We start from the raw sequence: 17,182 nt of genomic DNA, 5'->3' as shown, positions 1-17,182 counted from the left end.
CCGCCGCTGCCGAAGGACAGCCCGGCGTCCGGGGGGAAGCGCGCGGGGCGGCCGTGGCGTGTGCCCGGGGAAGCCGGCTGGCCCACCCGCGGCGTGGGAGCTCCGGGAAGACGGCCGTCGGGACGGAGGGCGGCGGGTTGCGGCAGCCGGCGATGCATCCCTCCGCCGCCGGGGACTCTCCGGCTGCGGGCAAAGCGGCCAAGTAACCCCGAGGAACGCGGACCCAGCCCCGTCGCCCCGACTCTGCTTTCCGCCGCCCGCCCGCCCGCCTCTCCCACCCACCCCCCGGGTCATGCCTCGCTTCAAGATCTCCCGAAAGAAAAGGAAAAGTCCAGGCTTCCTGGGGGGCGATCGCGGCGGGGCTGTCGGGACGCGCCTCCAGCGATGATGCTCCGGCCCCGCGAGAGTCAACCCTCGGGCCGCCTGCCTTGAGCTGCTCGCCCGCCCGCCCGCCCGCCTGCCTGCCGGTCCGTGGCGGGGAAGGCGCCGCCGAGAGTCTCCGCCAGCCTCGCTTGGTCTCCCTGCCTCGACCGCGGCCGTTTGCTTTCGTCCGTCGGTCCCCACCGCCGCTGGTCCAAGCCCTCCGTCGCCGGACCGACGTCGCCGCTTTGGGGGCAACGGCCGAGATCCCGCAGCTGCACCCACCTCCACCTGGGCTTCCCAGTTGTGCATGTCTGGACACGGAGGTCACCACGGGTTTCTCCTGCCCACCACCTCTCTCCGAAGAAGCCCCTAACTTCCCGCTCTGGAGAAGTTGCCTGCGCTTCGTGCATCTCCCCGCGTGGGCTTGTAAAATAACTCTTGGCCGCCTAGATCGGCACTTTCTCTTCTCCTCAAGTCTTTTTGGCTTCAGTCTAAGCATCTTCGGCTGCGAGGAACTTGAAGAACTGAAAGGATGGGAAATCCTTCGGGCTGAAACTTGGAGAGCTGCCAAGAGCAAGGAGGACGGGGTGGATGTAGGATGGGAGCTTCCGAACTGTCCTCTTTGGGCATCTCCCTCTCCCAACCATCCCAAGGGTGCCCAGGGCTTTGTGGCCTTCTCTTGCTTCGTCTGTAGGCTCCATGGAAGCTCTTGGGGAGGACTTGGGAGGCCTCTGGCTTTGATTCCGCTTAACCTGACTTAACCACCGTCTTGCTACCCGCTCTTCATCCTGCCCGGTTGACCTGGAAGCTGAAGGGGATGCAGTTGGCGAAGCTCCGCCTTGCTGCCAAGGTATATCCAGTGCCAACGAAGGCATGGGGAGTCCCCTGTCTCCTGCTGCCACTGATTGACCTTTGATCCCCCTGCCAAAGAGGTGGGGGGAGGGAAACCAGCTGCCTTTCAATGTGACAGGACCTTCCTCCTCCTGCTCCGACACCCCCACCACCACCCACCATGGAGCTGTCCGAGGTACGTTGCTTGAGTGACAGCGACGAGTTGTACACCATCAACCAGACGCCCCCTAGTGGTGGCGCCCGCTCCCAACGCCTGCTGTGGCAGACGGCCGTGCGGCATATCACGGAGCAGCGCTTCATTCAAGAACACTGCAGTGGCAAAGCCCTGGGCTCCGAAGAGTCCTGCTGCCCCAATCACAGCCATCCTTCCCTGCGTCAGTCGGCGGGCAAGAGCCTCGGTGGCCACAACAACGGGGGCACCAAGGTCTTCCCCGAGCGCAGCAGCAGCAGTGGAGATCTGGGCTTCCTGCACCTGGATTGTGCTCCCAGCAACTCCGATTTCTTCCTCAACTGGGGTTACACTTACCGGGGTGTGATCTTCCCCACCTTGCGCAACTCCTTCAAGTCTCGGGACTTGGAGCGCCTTTACCAGCGCTACTTCCTGGGCCAGAGGCGGAAGTCAGAAGTGGTGGTGAACATCTTGGATGTGCTCACCAAACTGACTCTCCTGTTGCTCCACCTGACCTTGGCCTCGGCCCCCATGGACCCCATCAAGGGCATTCTGCTGGGCTTCTTCACAGGCATTGAAGTGGTCATCTGTGCCTTAGTGGTGGTCAGGAAGGACACAACCTCTTACACCTACCTGCAGTACAGTGGCGTGGTCACCTGGGTGGCTATGGCCACCCAAATCTTGGCTGCAGGCTTGGGTTGTGGTCTCCTTGGCGACGGCATTGGCTACGTGCTCTTCACTCTCTTCGCCACCTACAGCATGCTCCCTCTGCCCCTCACCTGGGCTATTTTGGCTGGCTTAGTCACCTCCCTCCTGCAGCTCATCATGCAGACCTTCATCCCCAGACAGGTGGTGATCTCCATCTACCAGGTATTTCTCGTGGGTTCCTTCTCCTCCCGCCCCACCCCCAGTTGAGCAAGTTGGTTCACCTCCTACTCAGGATTAGTTGGAAGCAGTAGCAGATCATTGCTAGGCCAGACCTAACCAGGACACGCTATTGCATGTCCTGCCTATGATGTGTACAATTCTGAGATCTTTGTCTGTGGAGAGGAAGAGGTCCTTTTGCAAAACACAACAGAAATGCTCTTTCCTCTGTGATATGGATGGTGACTCCTGAAAACAATGCCCTTTACAAAAGCCAGTGTGGCTGGTAGCGCTAGTTCATCAGAGGGAAAGGGACCTTTTAGGATAGTATTCCTCTTGAATCTCATTTTTCCTAAGTTGATCCTTTCCAGCTCTGATGGGGGTTGAAGTTCCAGCATCCACAGAGAGCAACAGAATGGAGGGGAAAGCCAGAAAACATATTGGCGTCCCATTCTTCTTTTGCAGATGGCCAAGAAAATACACACAAGGTCAACCCTTGTGGTGCTTCCTGCTTCTGGCTTGCCAGATTGTTGTGGAGAAATCCCCCTGTAGATTCCCAGCTGAGGACAGGATTCCTACACCAAATACAGCTGCTTTAATCGGGGCACCTAGATGCAGTGGCTGTCCAAGTCTCCCTGTACTTTCCCCTCTCAAAATATTCTTCAATGCGACCAGGAGGAATCTGTAGTTGCATCGGAGTGTGTACAGATCCAGACTCTTGAAAAAGGAGGGAGGTATTTATTTTTTTTTTGGTGTCCCTGGATAATGTGACACAATTCCCTCTCCTCTGAGTTCTCATTCAGTGCTGCGTTGGGTCCCTGTAGTATTTGATCAATTATTCAGCAGAGTTCATCAAGCAGAAGAAGAGCTGTTTTGAGAGTAGCTTTATATATGACAAGCAGAGTATACTTTTACATGAAAAGTAAAGTCATCCTCCTTCAATTTACAAGACACTTCCCCAAGTGCTGCCATGTGTTTGTCGGTTCCCTTCTAGCTGTCCGGAACTTCAACACCCATGTTGTTTTGCTGGGGTTAACATTAGGCATTTATAGGGCTGGAACACATTTAAAATGTCCCGGGCTGAGAGAAGTTGGGATATAGGACTTCTGCCTTTATAACAGTCTTCTAAAATTTCCCATTTTTTTATCGGTTGACTGCTGTGTTTTGTTAGCTGGGATCACTAGCCAGTTTTTTGAGTGTTTTTTTTTCCAGTGAGATGTTATGCAAGTTCAAACTTGTGCATATTTACCTGTTGTATCCCTAGGACTTTCCCATCTGTATCCCAGCTGTTGAGTTTAGTTCTGATGTTTATAAAAGGACAGATTGAATGTGATCAGGTGGCCCAAGCCATCTGCTAAATCTGAGTCTGAGGCCCACAGGATTGTATGGATTCATCTGTCTGTTAAATCAGGCGAGTTGAATTCAGGGTTGTTCTGCTGTCGTTCAGGTTCAAGTTCTGAAAGACTATGTAATATGAATCAAACAGAGCTGAGTACAATGAGTTTGGCTGGTGGTCTGGTTCTCTCAGTTGTGATTAACTAGTGGGAAACAGGAAGACCATAGTTCAGCCATTTATTTGGTAAATTGTTGACCCAGTGATAAATTACGCTGACTCTTTGTGGTTTGGTTTCTTGAAACTGGAAAAAAAAGGGGTGGGATTGGGAAATGAAACAATGCAATTACTGAAATTTTGATTTCCAGAAGGCACAGTGCATTTGTTTATTGATTTAGCTGTTTATTTTATGCAGATGCTTATTTCAGGAAAGAAAGAATACCCAAATGGAGAACTTCTTACAAGTCATCCTAGTGTGACAGAATGAAATAAAATTTGCTGCAACAATATTCAGTCCAAACGGGAGAAAGCTCTAAACTGGTTTAGAAATTGTTTTGACCAGGAGGGTTAAAGCTCGGACTGACACATATTAATGGCATCCACACAAAATCTTTCAATGGGTCAGTAAATGATCTAACAGGTGCATTTTATAAGGAAGGGGAAAGCTATCATTTCAGCTTTATTTCCTGTTCCAAAACAATTCATTCCAGAAAAGAAGTTTTCCCCCAGGCAGACCAGAGCGGGGAAAAAACAGAATGTTCTGGAAAAGAACAGAATAGTCTGCCTTTGAAATTATGAGATGTGCACACACCTCTTGCACAATAGGGTAAGCTGGGTTAGGTTAAAGCTTGGATATTTTATTTTATTGTGGTTTAGTACATTGTGCAAGCCCGCTTGACCTACCCTGACTTTATGGCTTGACATATGGTGTGACCTACCTAGAAGAAGAGATGCATTGAGTAACTCAGCTAAGCAGGCCACTCAACACAGGCTTAGTGTACTTGATATTGAGGTGGAAGAATTCCTTGCATGTATAAAATTTGTGGCTTGTGAAATATACTGGATTTTTTTTTTTTAGGAGCAAGGTTCCCAACTTTTTCAGCTGACTCATTAACCACCTAGAGCAGGGGTAGGCAACCTTGGCTCTTTTATGACTCGTGGACTTCAACTCCCAGAATTCCTGAGGCAGCCGTGCTGAGGGAAAAGGCAGAGGTTTCCAAGCTGAGCCATGCTGGCTCAGGAATTCTGGGAGTTGAAGTCCACGAGTCATAAAAGAGCCAAGGTTGCCTACCCCTGGCCTAGGCCTAGGCCGCTTTGTGACTTGTGGACTTCAACTCCCAGAATTCCTGAGCCAGCCACGCTGAGGGGAAAGGGAGAGGTTTCCAAGCTGAGCCATGCTGGCTCAGGAATTCTGGGAGTTGAAGTCTATGAGTCGTGAAGGGGCCAAAGTTCCCCCATGCTGGCTCAGGAATTCTGGGAGTTGAAGTCCACGAGTCATAAAAGAGCCAAGGTTACCTACCCCTGCTCTAGAGAATATTGTGAGCTGAAAACAATTTTTGATGCAGATATTTAACAGGTCTAAAGTCTTCATTTATTTATTAAATTTGTATGCCTCCCTCCCCCATTTTGCCTAGAGACAATTCTCTGGGCTCTCTGACTGTAGGAGAAGGAGTGGTAGAATTTTAAACGGGAACATCTTAGAATCCTTATGTGATCTTTTTAAAGTCAGTTTTAGTATTAACATTACTCTTTAACATTAATATTATTGTAACTCTCTCTTGTGTTGCTTTTATTTGGTGGTAAGTGTAGGAGAGTGGCAACATCTGGGGGTGGGGTTAAAAGAGGGTTCAGCTTAGAATCCCTGCATAGCCAGAAGCAAACTCTGCTTGACAAGATGTAGAGATTCTAGGCTGATCCCCCTTTTAACGCCACCTCCAGATATTGCCACTCTTTCTCCTACTCTTACAGCCAAATAAAAGCAATACAAGAAATCATTAAAAAAATATTAAGGTTGAAACTGACTTAAAAATTAACAAGAATGGCAAGGAAGGGAGCAAAATACACATGGGGAAGGGGTGGGGTCTTATCTCAGTTCATTAACCACATTCAGTATATCGGGGTCCCAGGCCAATTGGCAGAACCTGGGTTTCAGGCCCTTTTAGAAGGCCAAAAGATGGGTGCAACTCTCACCTTGGGGATGATGTGGGGGAAATATGAGGTTCCAAAGGGTGTTTGCCCGGGCAGAAAAGGCTCTTTTGTTGGACTTCAAAGCTAACTCTTTAACTGAGATCTTCAACCAAAAGGTCTCACCAGTGAGTGACATCCAGTGCTATATGGTGGGCATGTGCTTGCTTTGGTAAGGCCTCAAACCCTCTGGATCAGATTTTGTAGGTATACAAAGAGAACTGTGTACACACAAGCAGACAACTGTGTGACAACTGTCAATAGGAGAGAGTAATGCAGTCAAAGTGAGCTGCCAGGGAAGATCTTCTGGAAAGTGCCTTCTAACACTGCAAGATGTGTCATGCCCTGCCTGAGCTTTTTAAAAATGCTCCCTAAAACTGGCTTAAAGTTCTGAAACATTTTAATCTTCCTAGCCACATCGCCTCTTGAGCCCAAGGAACATTACAACTTCCAGTCAATTTGTTCCTTGGCTGAATGTGTTTCTCTTTGCTTTGTTCCGCTGCTGGCTTTTAGAGCAATGCTGTGATCAGTTTGTGATTTTGTACTAGATTTCTGTTGTTGTTGTTGTTTCAACTACTTTAGTTTGTTCGTCACTCAGGGAAACTTGGTGACGGGAATGGGAAATAAGTGGAAAACAGAAATCCGTAATCTCTTAGCGAGAATGGGCTGAGAAACCCATTCCCAGGTTGGAGAGAACATCCCTATTTGCAAACGCTGCACAAGCCAGCAGCCCCCGAAAGTAGGCAACCAGTTTTGTAGAGACGCAGGCATTTTTGCCATTGAAAGATAAAGGTCAAAAAAAAAATTCCAGTAGAATTATTTATTTTATTTTATTTTATTTTTATACCGCCCTTCTCCCGAAGGACTCAGGGCGGTGTACAGGACAATACAATAAAATACAATATATAAAAATTAAAAAGATATTAAATACAATAGCCCAATTTAATAAATTACAAAACGTTAAAAAAAAACCCCAAACCCATCAGACCAGGCCAGCTTGTTCAAATAAATATGTTTTTAGGTCACGTCGGAAGGAGCGAAGGTCGGGAGCCGTCCAGAGCTCCACCGGTAAACGGTTCCACAGGTCTGGCGTGCCCACAGAGAACGCCCTCCCCGTGGGGGCCGCCAGTTGACACTCTTTCACCGACGGCACCCTAAGGAGGCCCTCTCTGTGGGAGCGCACTGGACGAAGGGAAGTTGATGCCGGCAGCAGATGTTCCCGTTAGTAACCCGGACCCATGCCATTTAGGGCTTTATAGGTCATAACCAGCTCCTTGAATCTTACCCGGAGGGCAACTGGAAGCCAATGCAGCTCACGGAGTAGATGTGTTACATGGGAGTATCGGGAGACTCCCACCACCACTCGCGCGGCTGCATTCTGCACCAGCTGGAGCCTCCGAGTAGTCCTCAAGGGCAGCCCCATGTAGAGAGCATTGCAGTAGTCCAAACGGGAGGTCACGAGTGCATGAGTGACTGTGCGCAAGGCATCCCGGTCTAGATAGGGCCGCAACTGACACACCAGGCGAACCTGGGCGAAGGCCCCCCCTAGTCACAGCTCCTATATGATCATCCAAGGAGAGCTGTGAATTAGAAGACCATACAACGTCCATTCCCTTCTGAGCAGGGATGACATCTTCTGAATATCCTCCAGGGCAAGCCTGCAAAACCTGAAGAGGGAAAGAGACCTTCAAGTTAAATTTAAAATCCTTGTGAGCTGCAGATTAAGACTTGGCACATTCATCACCAGTTTGGTGGCAGGAGGGAAGCTGAGGGTGGCAGTGAGGCCTGCAGGTCTTTTGGGGATGGCAATGGTGCCAGTGAATTTATTGGCTTTCTGCCCAGGGTGTACAATATTGCTTGGTGGGCCATGTTTTTGGGCAGGCCTGATTGAGGCCAACAAGGAATTCTTCAATAATTTTAGGGATGAAGAAAGTCAAGCCACTTCTAGGAACGTGTGGATGTGGTTAGTGCAGGGATAGGCAACCTTGGCTCTTTTATGACTCCTGGACTTCAACTCCCAGAAATCCTGAGCCAGCATGGCTCAGCTTGGAAACCTCTCTCTTTCCCCTCAGCACGGCTGGCTCAGGAATTCTGGGAGTTGAAGTCCACGAGTCATAAAAGAGCCATGGTTGCCTGCCCCTGGGTTAGTGTATCTAGGTCACCAAAGGATGAAAAGATGAAATGGCTCAGTTCACCAATGTAGGTCTGTGGAGATTCTCAATCATCCAGGTCACGGTTGTCCCAAAGGTGCTTTTCCAAAAGGCAACTGGACTTCCCTGGTTTTCCTTCTTTCTTTGAAAATATCTTGCTTCTCATCCAAGAAGCTGAACTGAAGAAGCTTCTTGGATGAGAAGTGAAACATTTTCTAAGAAACAACAACAACAACAATAACAAAACCCAGTAGCCTTTTGGAAAAAGCACATTTGGGTTTACAAATGAACACCTTTTTTGTCCCCTGGTTTCCATGGTGCTGCCTCAACATCTTCTTCCTCATGATATATGAGCAACCCACCTTTATCTTCGCGGGTGGACCACAAAGCAGGGCAGTGCTGGGCAGTTGTCAGATGACCAGCCGTAAGAGTGGATAAGCTAACGGGGACAGATCAAACTTCCTCAAGCTGATGCTTTGGAAGATGTGTTGGTGACTTCTCTCTTCCACAGGCTGCACAGCCAGTTACTGCACTGCAGCATTTGTAAGGGAGTTTGTCGTTTGTTATACTTTTGGAGTGTGTGTGGTTGGGAAAAGATGATCCACCTGCCTAGCCTTGGTTTGGTAAAGAGTAGCTGGGTTCCTTGAACACGCTGGCTTAGACTGAAGTTGAATTGAGGAGATTGTATTCAGTAAATTATGTGAACCAAGCCATCGCTTTAAGTTATCACACATAGCCAAGCATTGTGTTTTGTCGAGGTTTAAGGTATTGTGTGAATCAGCGATTCCCAGCTTTGTGCATGGCTCTGGTATGTTAGAATTATTAGAGAGAGATTTTCTTCATGAAATAAATAAACAATCACATACAAAAACATGTATGTTTCCCTCTGTGTGTGTTTGTGTGTGTGTGTGTTTCATGGAGAAAATCTAACTACATGGTTACTAGGAATAAAAAATGATGTATACACACGCATATACACATATACAGACATTCATGGCACAAAATGTAGAAGTTAATATATACATTATTCCAAAGAGACTGTCACTTTGAGCTACAATCAGTGGTGGGATTCAAATATGTGAATACCCGGTTCTCTGTGTGGATGCTGCTTACGGAAGTCCGTTCCGGGCCTGGGCAACAAAAAAATTAGCCGAAGTGGTGCGAATCGGCTGAATTCCACCACTGGCTACTGTGCTGTGCCCTAATATATATATATATATTAACCAGCAAACATTATGATAGTAGACAACAGCAGAAGACAGCAGTGGTGATAAGGGTAGGAGCCGATGATTTGGCACAGGAGTTAGAATGCAGTATTGCAAATTAACTCTGCCCACAGCCAGAAGTTTGGTCCTAACCATCTCAAGGTTGACTCAGCCTTCCATCCTTCTGAGGACGGTCAAATGAGGACCCAGATTGTTGGGGGCCATACGCTGACAGTGTAAACTGCCCAGAGAGTTCTATAAAAGCATGATGGGGCAGTGTGTAAGTCAAAGTGCTATTGCTACTGGTGCCAAGTGACAGCTACATCCAGAAGAAGTTGGAATAGAATAGAGATGGAAGGGACCTTGGAGGTCTTCTAGTCCAGCCCTCCACTCAAGCAGGAGAACCTATACCATCTCAGACAAGTGGCTGTCCAGTCTCTTTTTAAAAACCTCCAGAGATGGAGCGCCCACAATTTCTGGAGGCAAGCTGTTCCACTGGTTGATTGTCCTCATTGTCAGGAAGTTTCTCCTTAATTCCAGGTTGCTTCTCTCTTTGACCAGTTTCCAACGATTGTTGGAATACGACAAGCTAGAGATGTCCCTGGGTCTGAAGAAGGAACTAAAGAAGAGGTGGAAAGTAAAGGCCAAAGCAATCCCAGTGGTGGTAGGAAAACTCAGGGCTGTGATCTCCAGGGTGGGAGAGTGGCTCCAACAGATCCCAGGACCGACATCAGAACTCTCTGTCCAGTGCAGTGCTAGGAGTAGCTAAGATACTGCACAGAACCTTTAAACCAGGGGTCTTCAAACTTGGCCCTTTTATGACTTGTGGACTTCAACTCCCAGAATTCCTCAGCCAGGCACGCTGGCTGAGGAATTCTGGGAGTTGAAGTCCACAAGTCATAAAAGGGCCAAGTTTGAAGACCCCTGCTTTAAACTCACAGGCTCCAAGACTGAGGAAGACACAGACCACCCATAAGGGTGAGAAGGGATTATTTTTTAAAATACATAGCCCAAGTCATTTTCATCTCCTAGTGCCAGCATACTGTATCTTGTTAATTGCAAGATTTGTAGATGGAGCAAGAGATTTCATCTTGGTGACCTCTGAACATTGTCCCCTGAGTTTCCAAGAGGCTATATTTTAGGGAGATTTAGAGCACAACCTCGTAACTCGAAGTGACCGTCTCTTTGGAATAATTCATATATTGACTTGTACACTTTGCGTCCCAACTTTCTGCCCATCTGGCTATTGAGGAAAAAAAAACAAAACAAACCAGGACTTGAATTGTAGTCCAAAGCATCTGGATCACTCTACGCTGAATTAGACCCAGAAATCGATTGGAAGCCAACGCAGATGGCACAGAGAACACAGAGCAGAGTCATAGTTGCCAGGGGCCCTGCCCATATCAATCACTGTCCACTCCAAACCAGTTAAATTTTACAAAGGACCATCGAAGGCAGTCTCCCACGAAGCAGATTTTGCAGTAAATCTCACTGAGATGTCTCCAGATCATGAGTAATGAAATCAGAGTAAGAGCAGATTCCTTGGTTACTATACATGTGTAACTAAGCTCCAGCATTTTTCGATTTTCCAAGACTGAAGCTTCTCTTTGGCAAAGGGGGAAAAGGAAGAGTGTTTGAGGAAGATACAGGAGTGTGTGTGTGTGTGTATCAAAATAAATAAAAGCTAAATTAAAGGAGTCCCTGCAGATTTTACTCCGCTACTCATTGGCGACTGTAGGGAGCAGGGCTCCTCTCCATTTCAAGGCCATTGAGCCAGTGCTGTCCAAAGACATTTTAAGGTTAAGACAGTCATCTTGTCAGCTAGAAAGCCGCCAGCCCAGGTTCAAAACATGAGCGCCAGGCGATGGGGTGAGCTCCCGTCCTCACCCCAGCTCCTGCCCACCTAGCAGCTCGAGAGCACGCAAATGTGAGTAGATAAACAGGTACCACTTTGGTGGGAAGGTAACAGTGCTCCAGGATGTCATGCTGGCTGCATGACCATGGAACTGTCTTTGGACAATGCTGGCTCAATGGCCTTGAAACAAGAGATGAGCACCAGCCCATCTGTCTGTCTATCTGTCTGTCTGTCCATCTATCCATGCATGCATCCATGCATCTTTCTTTCTTTCTTTCTTTCTTTCTTTCTTTCTTTCTTTCTTTCTTTCTTTCTTTCTTTCTTTCTTTCTTTCTTTCTTTCTTTCTTTCTCTCTTTCTCTCTTTCTCTCTTTCTCTCTTTCTTTCTCTCTCTCTCTCACTTTCTTTATTTCTTTCTTTTTCTTTTTTTCTACCTTTCTACCTATCTACCTACCTACCTTTCTTTCTTTCTTTTTCTTTTTTCTACTTCTACCTACCTACCTACCTACCTATCTATCTATCTATCTATCATCTATTCATCCATCCATCCATCCATCCATCCATCCATCCATCCATCCATCCATCCATCCATCTATCTATCTATCTATCTATCTATCTATCTATCTATCTATCTATCTATCTATCTATCTATCTATCTATCTATCTATCTATCTATCTATCTCACAGTCATTTAAATCTGCAGGTAGATTTCCATGAGTTGAGATCTTTTATCTGTTTGGAGTAAAGTCTCATATGCTAATGGAGATCAATGAAGAGGGTGGTTTTTTGCTTTCGTTTTTGTTTTTTGCCAATTCCTTCTTGGAAGTCCCGAGCCTTCCTCAGACAGCTCTAAAGGAGGGCAAGGAAGGCAAATACAACAGAAAAATAAAGTTCATTTGGCCTCCAGAAAGGCCTTTCACCATTTTAAGGAACATTATGAATATTAATCTGAAATATACTATTTCTCTTTATTTAACACAGGGCACAGCTCACTCCAAGAGATGCACAGCTGGCCTAAATTTAGATTACACTAATCATGAATAGCATGATTAAGGAATGTTCGTTGCAGCTGTATCTGGGCGAACAGCTCCTTATCTGCACAAAGATTTCACAGAATACATGACATTACTAGTTCACGGAGTCACATTTTCCATCTTCTCTCTCATATCTGAATTCAAGAACACCGTAAATACTATTCATATTCTTCGTCCCAACCATCCCTGTAATGTTTTGTCACTGGAACTGCTTACCCTTGAGGCAACCGCTAAAGTCACCCAAAGTCTTCTTTAAGTTAAAGTTGATTCTGTGAAATGATTCTGTGTTAGTGCAGAGGCCCCCAAACATTTAGGCATTAGGGACCGGTTCTGTAGGGAGTGGGTTTTTTTGCAGACTGGAGGGGGCGCGGTTTCGTGTGCTTCCTGTATCCCATGGATGGGGCTTCGCTTGTTTGCGCAGACCAGTTTCTTGCATGCTATGGCCCAGTGCTGGTCCACAGACCGGCGGCTGGGGACCTCTGTGTTAGTGTGTGTAGTTTTCTGGGCAGCAATAGAAGAAGAAGGATGCTTCTCAATCTCTTCCTCCAGCCTACAGTTCTGGGATTTCCAAGTAGACACCCATCCAAATAGATAACCAAGCCAGCTCCTTCTTAGCTTCCAAAGACAGATAAAGTCAGTAAGATGCTGCCACTTGCTAAGACATGAAAATAAATTCTGTTGAACACAGTAGGAGTTTCATTTGAGGGAGGGCCGTGCCGTATACATTTCACCTCTCTTTTATGAAGAGGTTCAAAATCTTACTCATAAATTTCTCAAGCAGCACCACTTTGAACTGATTTAGACCAGCCTTCTTAAGATATGCAAGGTTAATTATTTCACCTTCCTTTAGTCTGAACTGGAATGTTGAAACCTGGAACCCAGTCATGGAGTCAGTAATAAATAAGATGTTGGTAACATTGGGTGACTTCGATTGATTTCTTTTTTAAAAAAAAAACAAAGGCACATTGAGTTTCATAACTCAATTTGAATTTATGCACAGTTGTTCAAATTCAAACAAAAAGATTGGAAGATATGCTTTGATCCAGAGAGTTTGCAATACTGAGGATTCAGGCTGAATTTGCAAAATAATATGGCCAAGAATAGAAAATGTAAACTTTCTTTTCAATGAAAGAAAGATAAGGAGTGTCAAATCTATGCTACAGTTCTATCTATTATCCAGAGATCTATTGATAATTATGCTTGCAACTGATGGCTTGCCAGGGATTCGGGAGCTGTCCCCAATTTGGGTGCTGAAATTTTATCTGCTCTACTTAAGGTATGGGTGAATTGCAGCATTTTCATTTGGCGCCCTCTGGTGTTTTTCTTTTAGTATTCTTATTTTTAATACCACTTAGAATACCGTTTTTGAATTGTTGAGCTTTGATGCAATCTTTTTTCCATTAATCCGAAGAGTAGATACCTCCCAGAAGGTTAATTTAATTTCAGATCAAACCTTTCCAGGAACAAACCTGACTTTCAAAATTCACAGGAGAGACCAATATGAGAATTAGGAAGCAAGGAAAGCGGGGAGGGGCTGAAGGGCTGTTTTTCAGGATATTACTAAATAAAAGAACAAACAATATTTACTCTGTGCCTGAATGTCTTGCTTGGGTGATTTTCTCTTACCACAATAGCATATACTTTTTCACCAACATTATCTCTATTACAAGTGTTCCTATATTTTGTGAGCCCTTTGGCAACACATACCTGCACACACTTTTCACACACACACACACACACACCCAAAAAATTGCTTCAACTCTGCTGCAGCCCCTCTTAAAGACTTTGCTGGATTGAAGCTATAGACCTCCCTACACAATCTAGACAAGTAAATGAGAGTGCCTTAATGTCAAAAGACAGCTGGAAAACTAGCGGTGTTTTAGAAAGGATTGCAGCTCATAGATCAAACCGACTGCAGTCTGATTTGAAACCTTGCTGTTGTAGATTCATTGTTGGCCAACAAGTTGGGCAGTTTGATTTCTTATAATTTGTGTAGTGGTGCACTGCCTACCTTTCATGGTGGGGCGGTCAACATTACATAGCTTCTTTCTTAAATATGCTGGGTGGTTTGAGTCATCGTAACCCTAAAAAAAATCATTCAATCAAGCCTCAGACCATCCTCTCAAAAATCCCTGAAAGATTTTTTTTTCATTGCAGCTGCTTTTGGAAGACCACGTTTGATAGGGTCTCAATTATAGAAGCTAAACAAATAGCAATAGCACTTAGACTTATATACCGCTTCACAGTGCTTTACAGCCCTCTCTAAGAGGTTTAGGAGTCAGCGTATTGCCCCCAACAATTGGGGTCCTCATTTCACCAACCTCAGAGGATGGAAGGCTGAGTCAACCTTGAGCCAGTGAGAATCGAACTGTTGGAAGTCAGCAGAAATAGCCTGCAATCTTTCAGGGATTTTTGAGAGGATGGTCTGAGGCTTGATTGAATTTTAATCACTGCACCACCACGGCTAATGGCTCAAACAAAGCTGAGTTTAACAGAATAACAGAGTTGGAAGGGACCTTGAAGGTCTTCTAGTTCAATCTCCTGCACAAGCAGGAGACCTTATATCACTCCAGACCAGTGGCTGTCCAGTTGCTTCTTAAAAGCCTCCAGTGATGGAGCACCCACAACTTCTGTAGGCAAGCTAATTCTTCGAACTGTCAGGAAATTTCTCCTTAGTTCTAGGTTGCTTCTCTCCTTGATTTGCTTTCATCTATTGCTTCTTGTCCGGCCTTCAGGTGCTTTGGAGAATAGGTTGACCCCATTTTCTTTGTGGTAGCCCCTCAGATACTGGAAGACTGCTATGATGTTACCCCTCATCCTTCTTTTCACTAGACTTGACATACCCAATTCCTGCAACCATTCTTCATATGTTTTCTATTCTACCGTCTTCTGTTTCCAATTAAACACATTACGAGAAAGATACAATGCAGTTGCCCTTGTTAATGAGCAGTCCCACTTCTCAGAAATGCTTGGGGGAATTTCTCCTTCCTTATTACAACTCGGTGAATCAGTTCCCCCCCCCCCAAATTCTCTACCCACAAATGGCACGGGCAATTCTGCAAGGTATCTGCTTCTAGCAAGTGGCCTAAAGGCTGAAGGATTTATTCCCTCCTCTGTTTGGAGCAAATTCCACTTTCTCGTGAAGGCATGAATGGTTAAATTCTTCTTTCCAACGAACCCAGTGGACTTTATGAAGGGAATGGTATTTATATCAGGGACCTCCCTGTCTGGATGAAAATTAGCTAACATTTGTATGGGCTGACTTGTGACTCAGCATTAATTGAAGATTTTTCTTGAGGAAAAACAAAACACAGAGCTGTGTTTCTCAAACAGCTGATCGTGCTTTATCATGCTAGGACTACAGAGCCTAAAATCACAGCAAGCCTTTAGGTTGTTATTTTTCTCTCTCTTTACGTTGCACTTTTAAGGAGGAAATGGCAATAGATTGCAACCAACTGCACCTCTGCATAGCAATAGCACTTAGATTTATATACCACTCCACAGTGCTTCACATCAGTCTCTTGGAGGCTTACAAAGTAAGCCTTTTGTCCCCCAACAATCTGGGTCCTCATTGTACTGACCTCGGAAGAATGGAAGGTTGAGTCAACATTGAGCGGGTCAGGATCGAACTCCAGACCATGGGCATAGTGAGCCTGCAATACTGCATTCTAACTCTTGGGCCACTGAATTCTGACCACATGCTGTAGGAAGGGGGAAACTGTTAAACAAATGCAATCAGTTACTGTTATTTGCAACTTACATCAGTTTGCACTTGCGCGCGGTCGCTAGCGCCCCGTTTGCACCAGATATGCATTTTATTTATTTGTTCATTTAATTTTTGAATCTGTCCAAATGATCCATTTCTGGGTAGTTCACAGAAGAATGATTAAAAACAATGAGATACAGATGAAAAAATAAAAAAACCTGCAAAATAATTATGAAATAATTATAAGATGGCAATCTGTACAGCGTATCAAAAGAGACAATTTGGTCTAGTGATTAAGGCAACAGGCTGGAAACTGGGAGACTGTGAGTTCTAGTCCTGCCTTAGTCACGAAAGCCGTCTGGGTGACCCTGGGCTAGTCATTCCCTGTCAGCCCAACCCACCTCACAGGGTTGTTGTTTGTAGGGAAAATAGGAGAAGGAAGGCATATTAGCTATGTTTACTGCCTTGGGTTTTTTGTAGAAATAATAAACAAGGGATAAAGGTAAAGGTAAAGGTTCCCCCGCACATGCGTGCTAATCGTTTCCGACTCTAAGGGCCGGTGCTCATCTCCGTTTCAAAGCTGAAGAGCCAGAGCTTGTCCGAGGACGTCTCCGTGGTCATGTGGCCGGCATGACTAGACGCCAAAGGCGCATGGAACGCTGTTACCTTCCACCGGAGTGGTCCCTGTTTTTCTACTTGCATTTTTACGTGCTTTCGAACTGCTAGGTTGGCAGAAGCTGGGGTGAGCAACAGGCGCTCACTCTGTTACGCGGCACTCGGGATTTGACCCGCCAAACTGCTGACCTTCTGATCAACAAGCTCAGGGCCTTAACCCACTGAGCCACCGCGTCCCCTAAACAAGGGATACAAATAAATAAATCACAAATCTGGGAGTCCCATACATCTTATCCCAAGGCTTGGGACAATAAGCACATTTTCAAGACCTTCCAAAACATCATAAGGGTAAGAACCAGGGCTTTTTTTCTCATAGAACGCTCAGAACGGAGTTCCGGCACCTTTTTTGAATGGAACCTTGTAGGTTAGGCAAGGCGGGTTGTATGACATGTGTGAGTTCCAGCACCTTTTTCTTATACAATAAAAGCACTGGTAAGAACCATATGGATTTGGTGGTGGTGGTGGTGGTGGTGGTGGTAGCGACTTCATTATAGAGAGCAGGTGCCATTATATAAAAAAGGACACTTTTTGGATTCAGGAAAGATGACACTGTTTAATCATGGGGACTTTCAGTGCATCTATTCTGTTGGGTTGTGCTGGCTATGGAGAAACTGTGGTCCTTCAGATATTTGGGCTCCCTGTTAGGTCATAACCAGCATCTTGAATGACATCCTGCTGCAGGCAGGCAGGCAGGCAGGCAGGCAGGCAGGCAGGAAGGAAGGAAGGAAGGAAGGAAGGAAGGAAGGAAGGAAGGAAGGAAGGAAGGAAGGGAAGGGAGGGAGGGAGGGAAGGA

General features: G+C 46.1%; 1 protein-coding gene across 3 annotated transcripts in view; it reads left to right on the top strand.

The window, feature by feature from the left end:
• Positions 1-1,368: 1,368 nt before the first annotated feature.
• ADCY8 (adenylate cyclase 8) overlaps positions 1,369-17,182 on the top strand; it is a 136,893-nt gene continuing 121,079 nt past the window's right edge. For all 3 annotated transcript variants that reach the window (XM_081322743.1, XM_081322742.1, XM_081322741.1), the window contains exon 1: positions 1,369-2,254. In XM_081322743.1, the coding sequence (XP_081178869.1) occupies positions 1,376-2,254 (879 nt within the window). In that variant the 5' untranslated portion in view covers positions 1,369-1,375. The remainder of the gene's footprint in view (positions 2,255-17,182) is intronic.

This window comes from Vipera berus, assembly GCF_964194415.1.
Source record: "Vipera berus genome assembly, chromosome: 3".
NCBI lineage: Eukaryota > Metazoa > Chordata > Lepidosauria > Squamata > Viperidae > Vipera > Vipera berus.
This window is presented reverse-complemented; position numbering and strand designations above follow the sequence as displayed.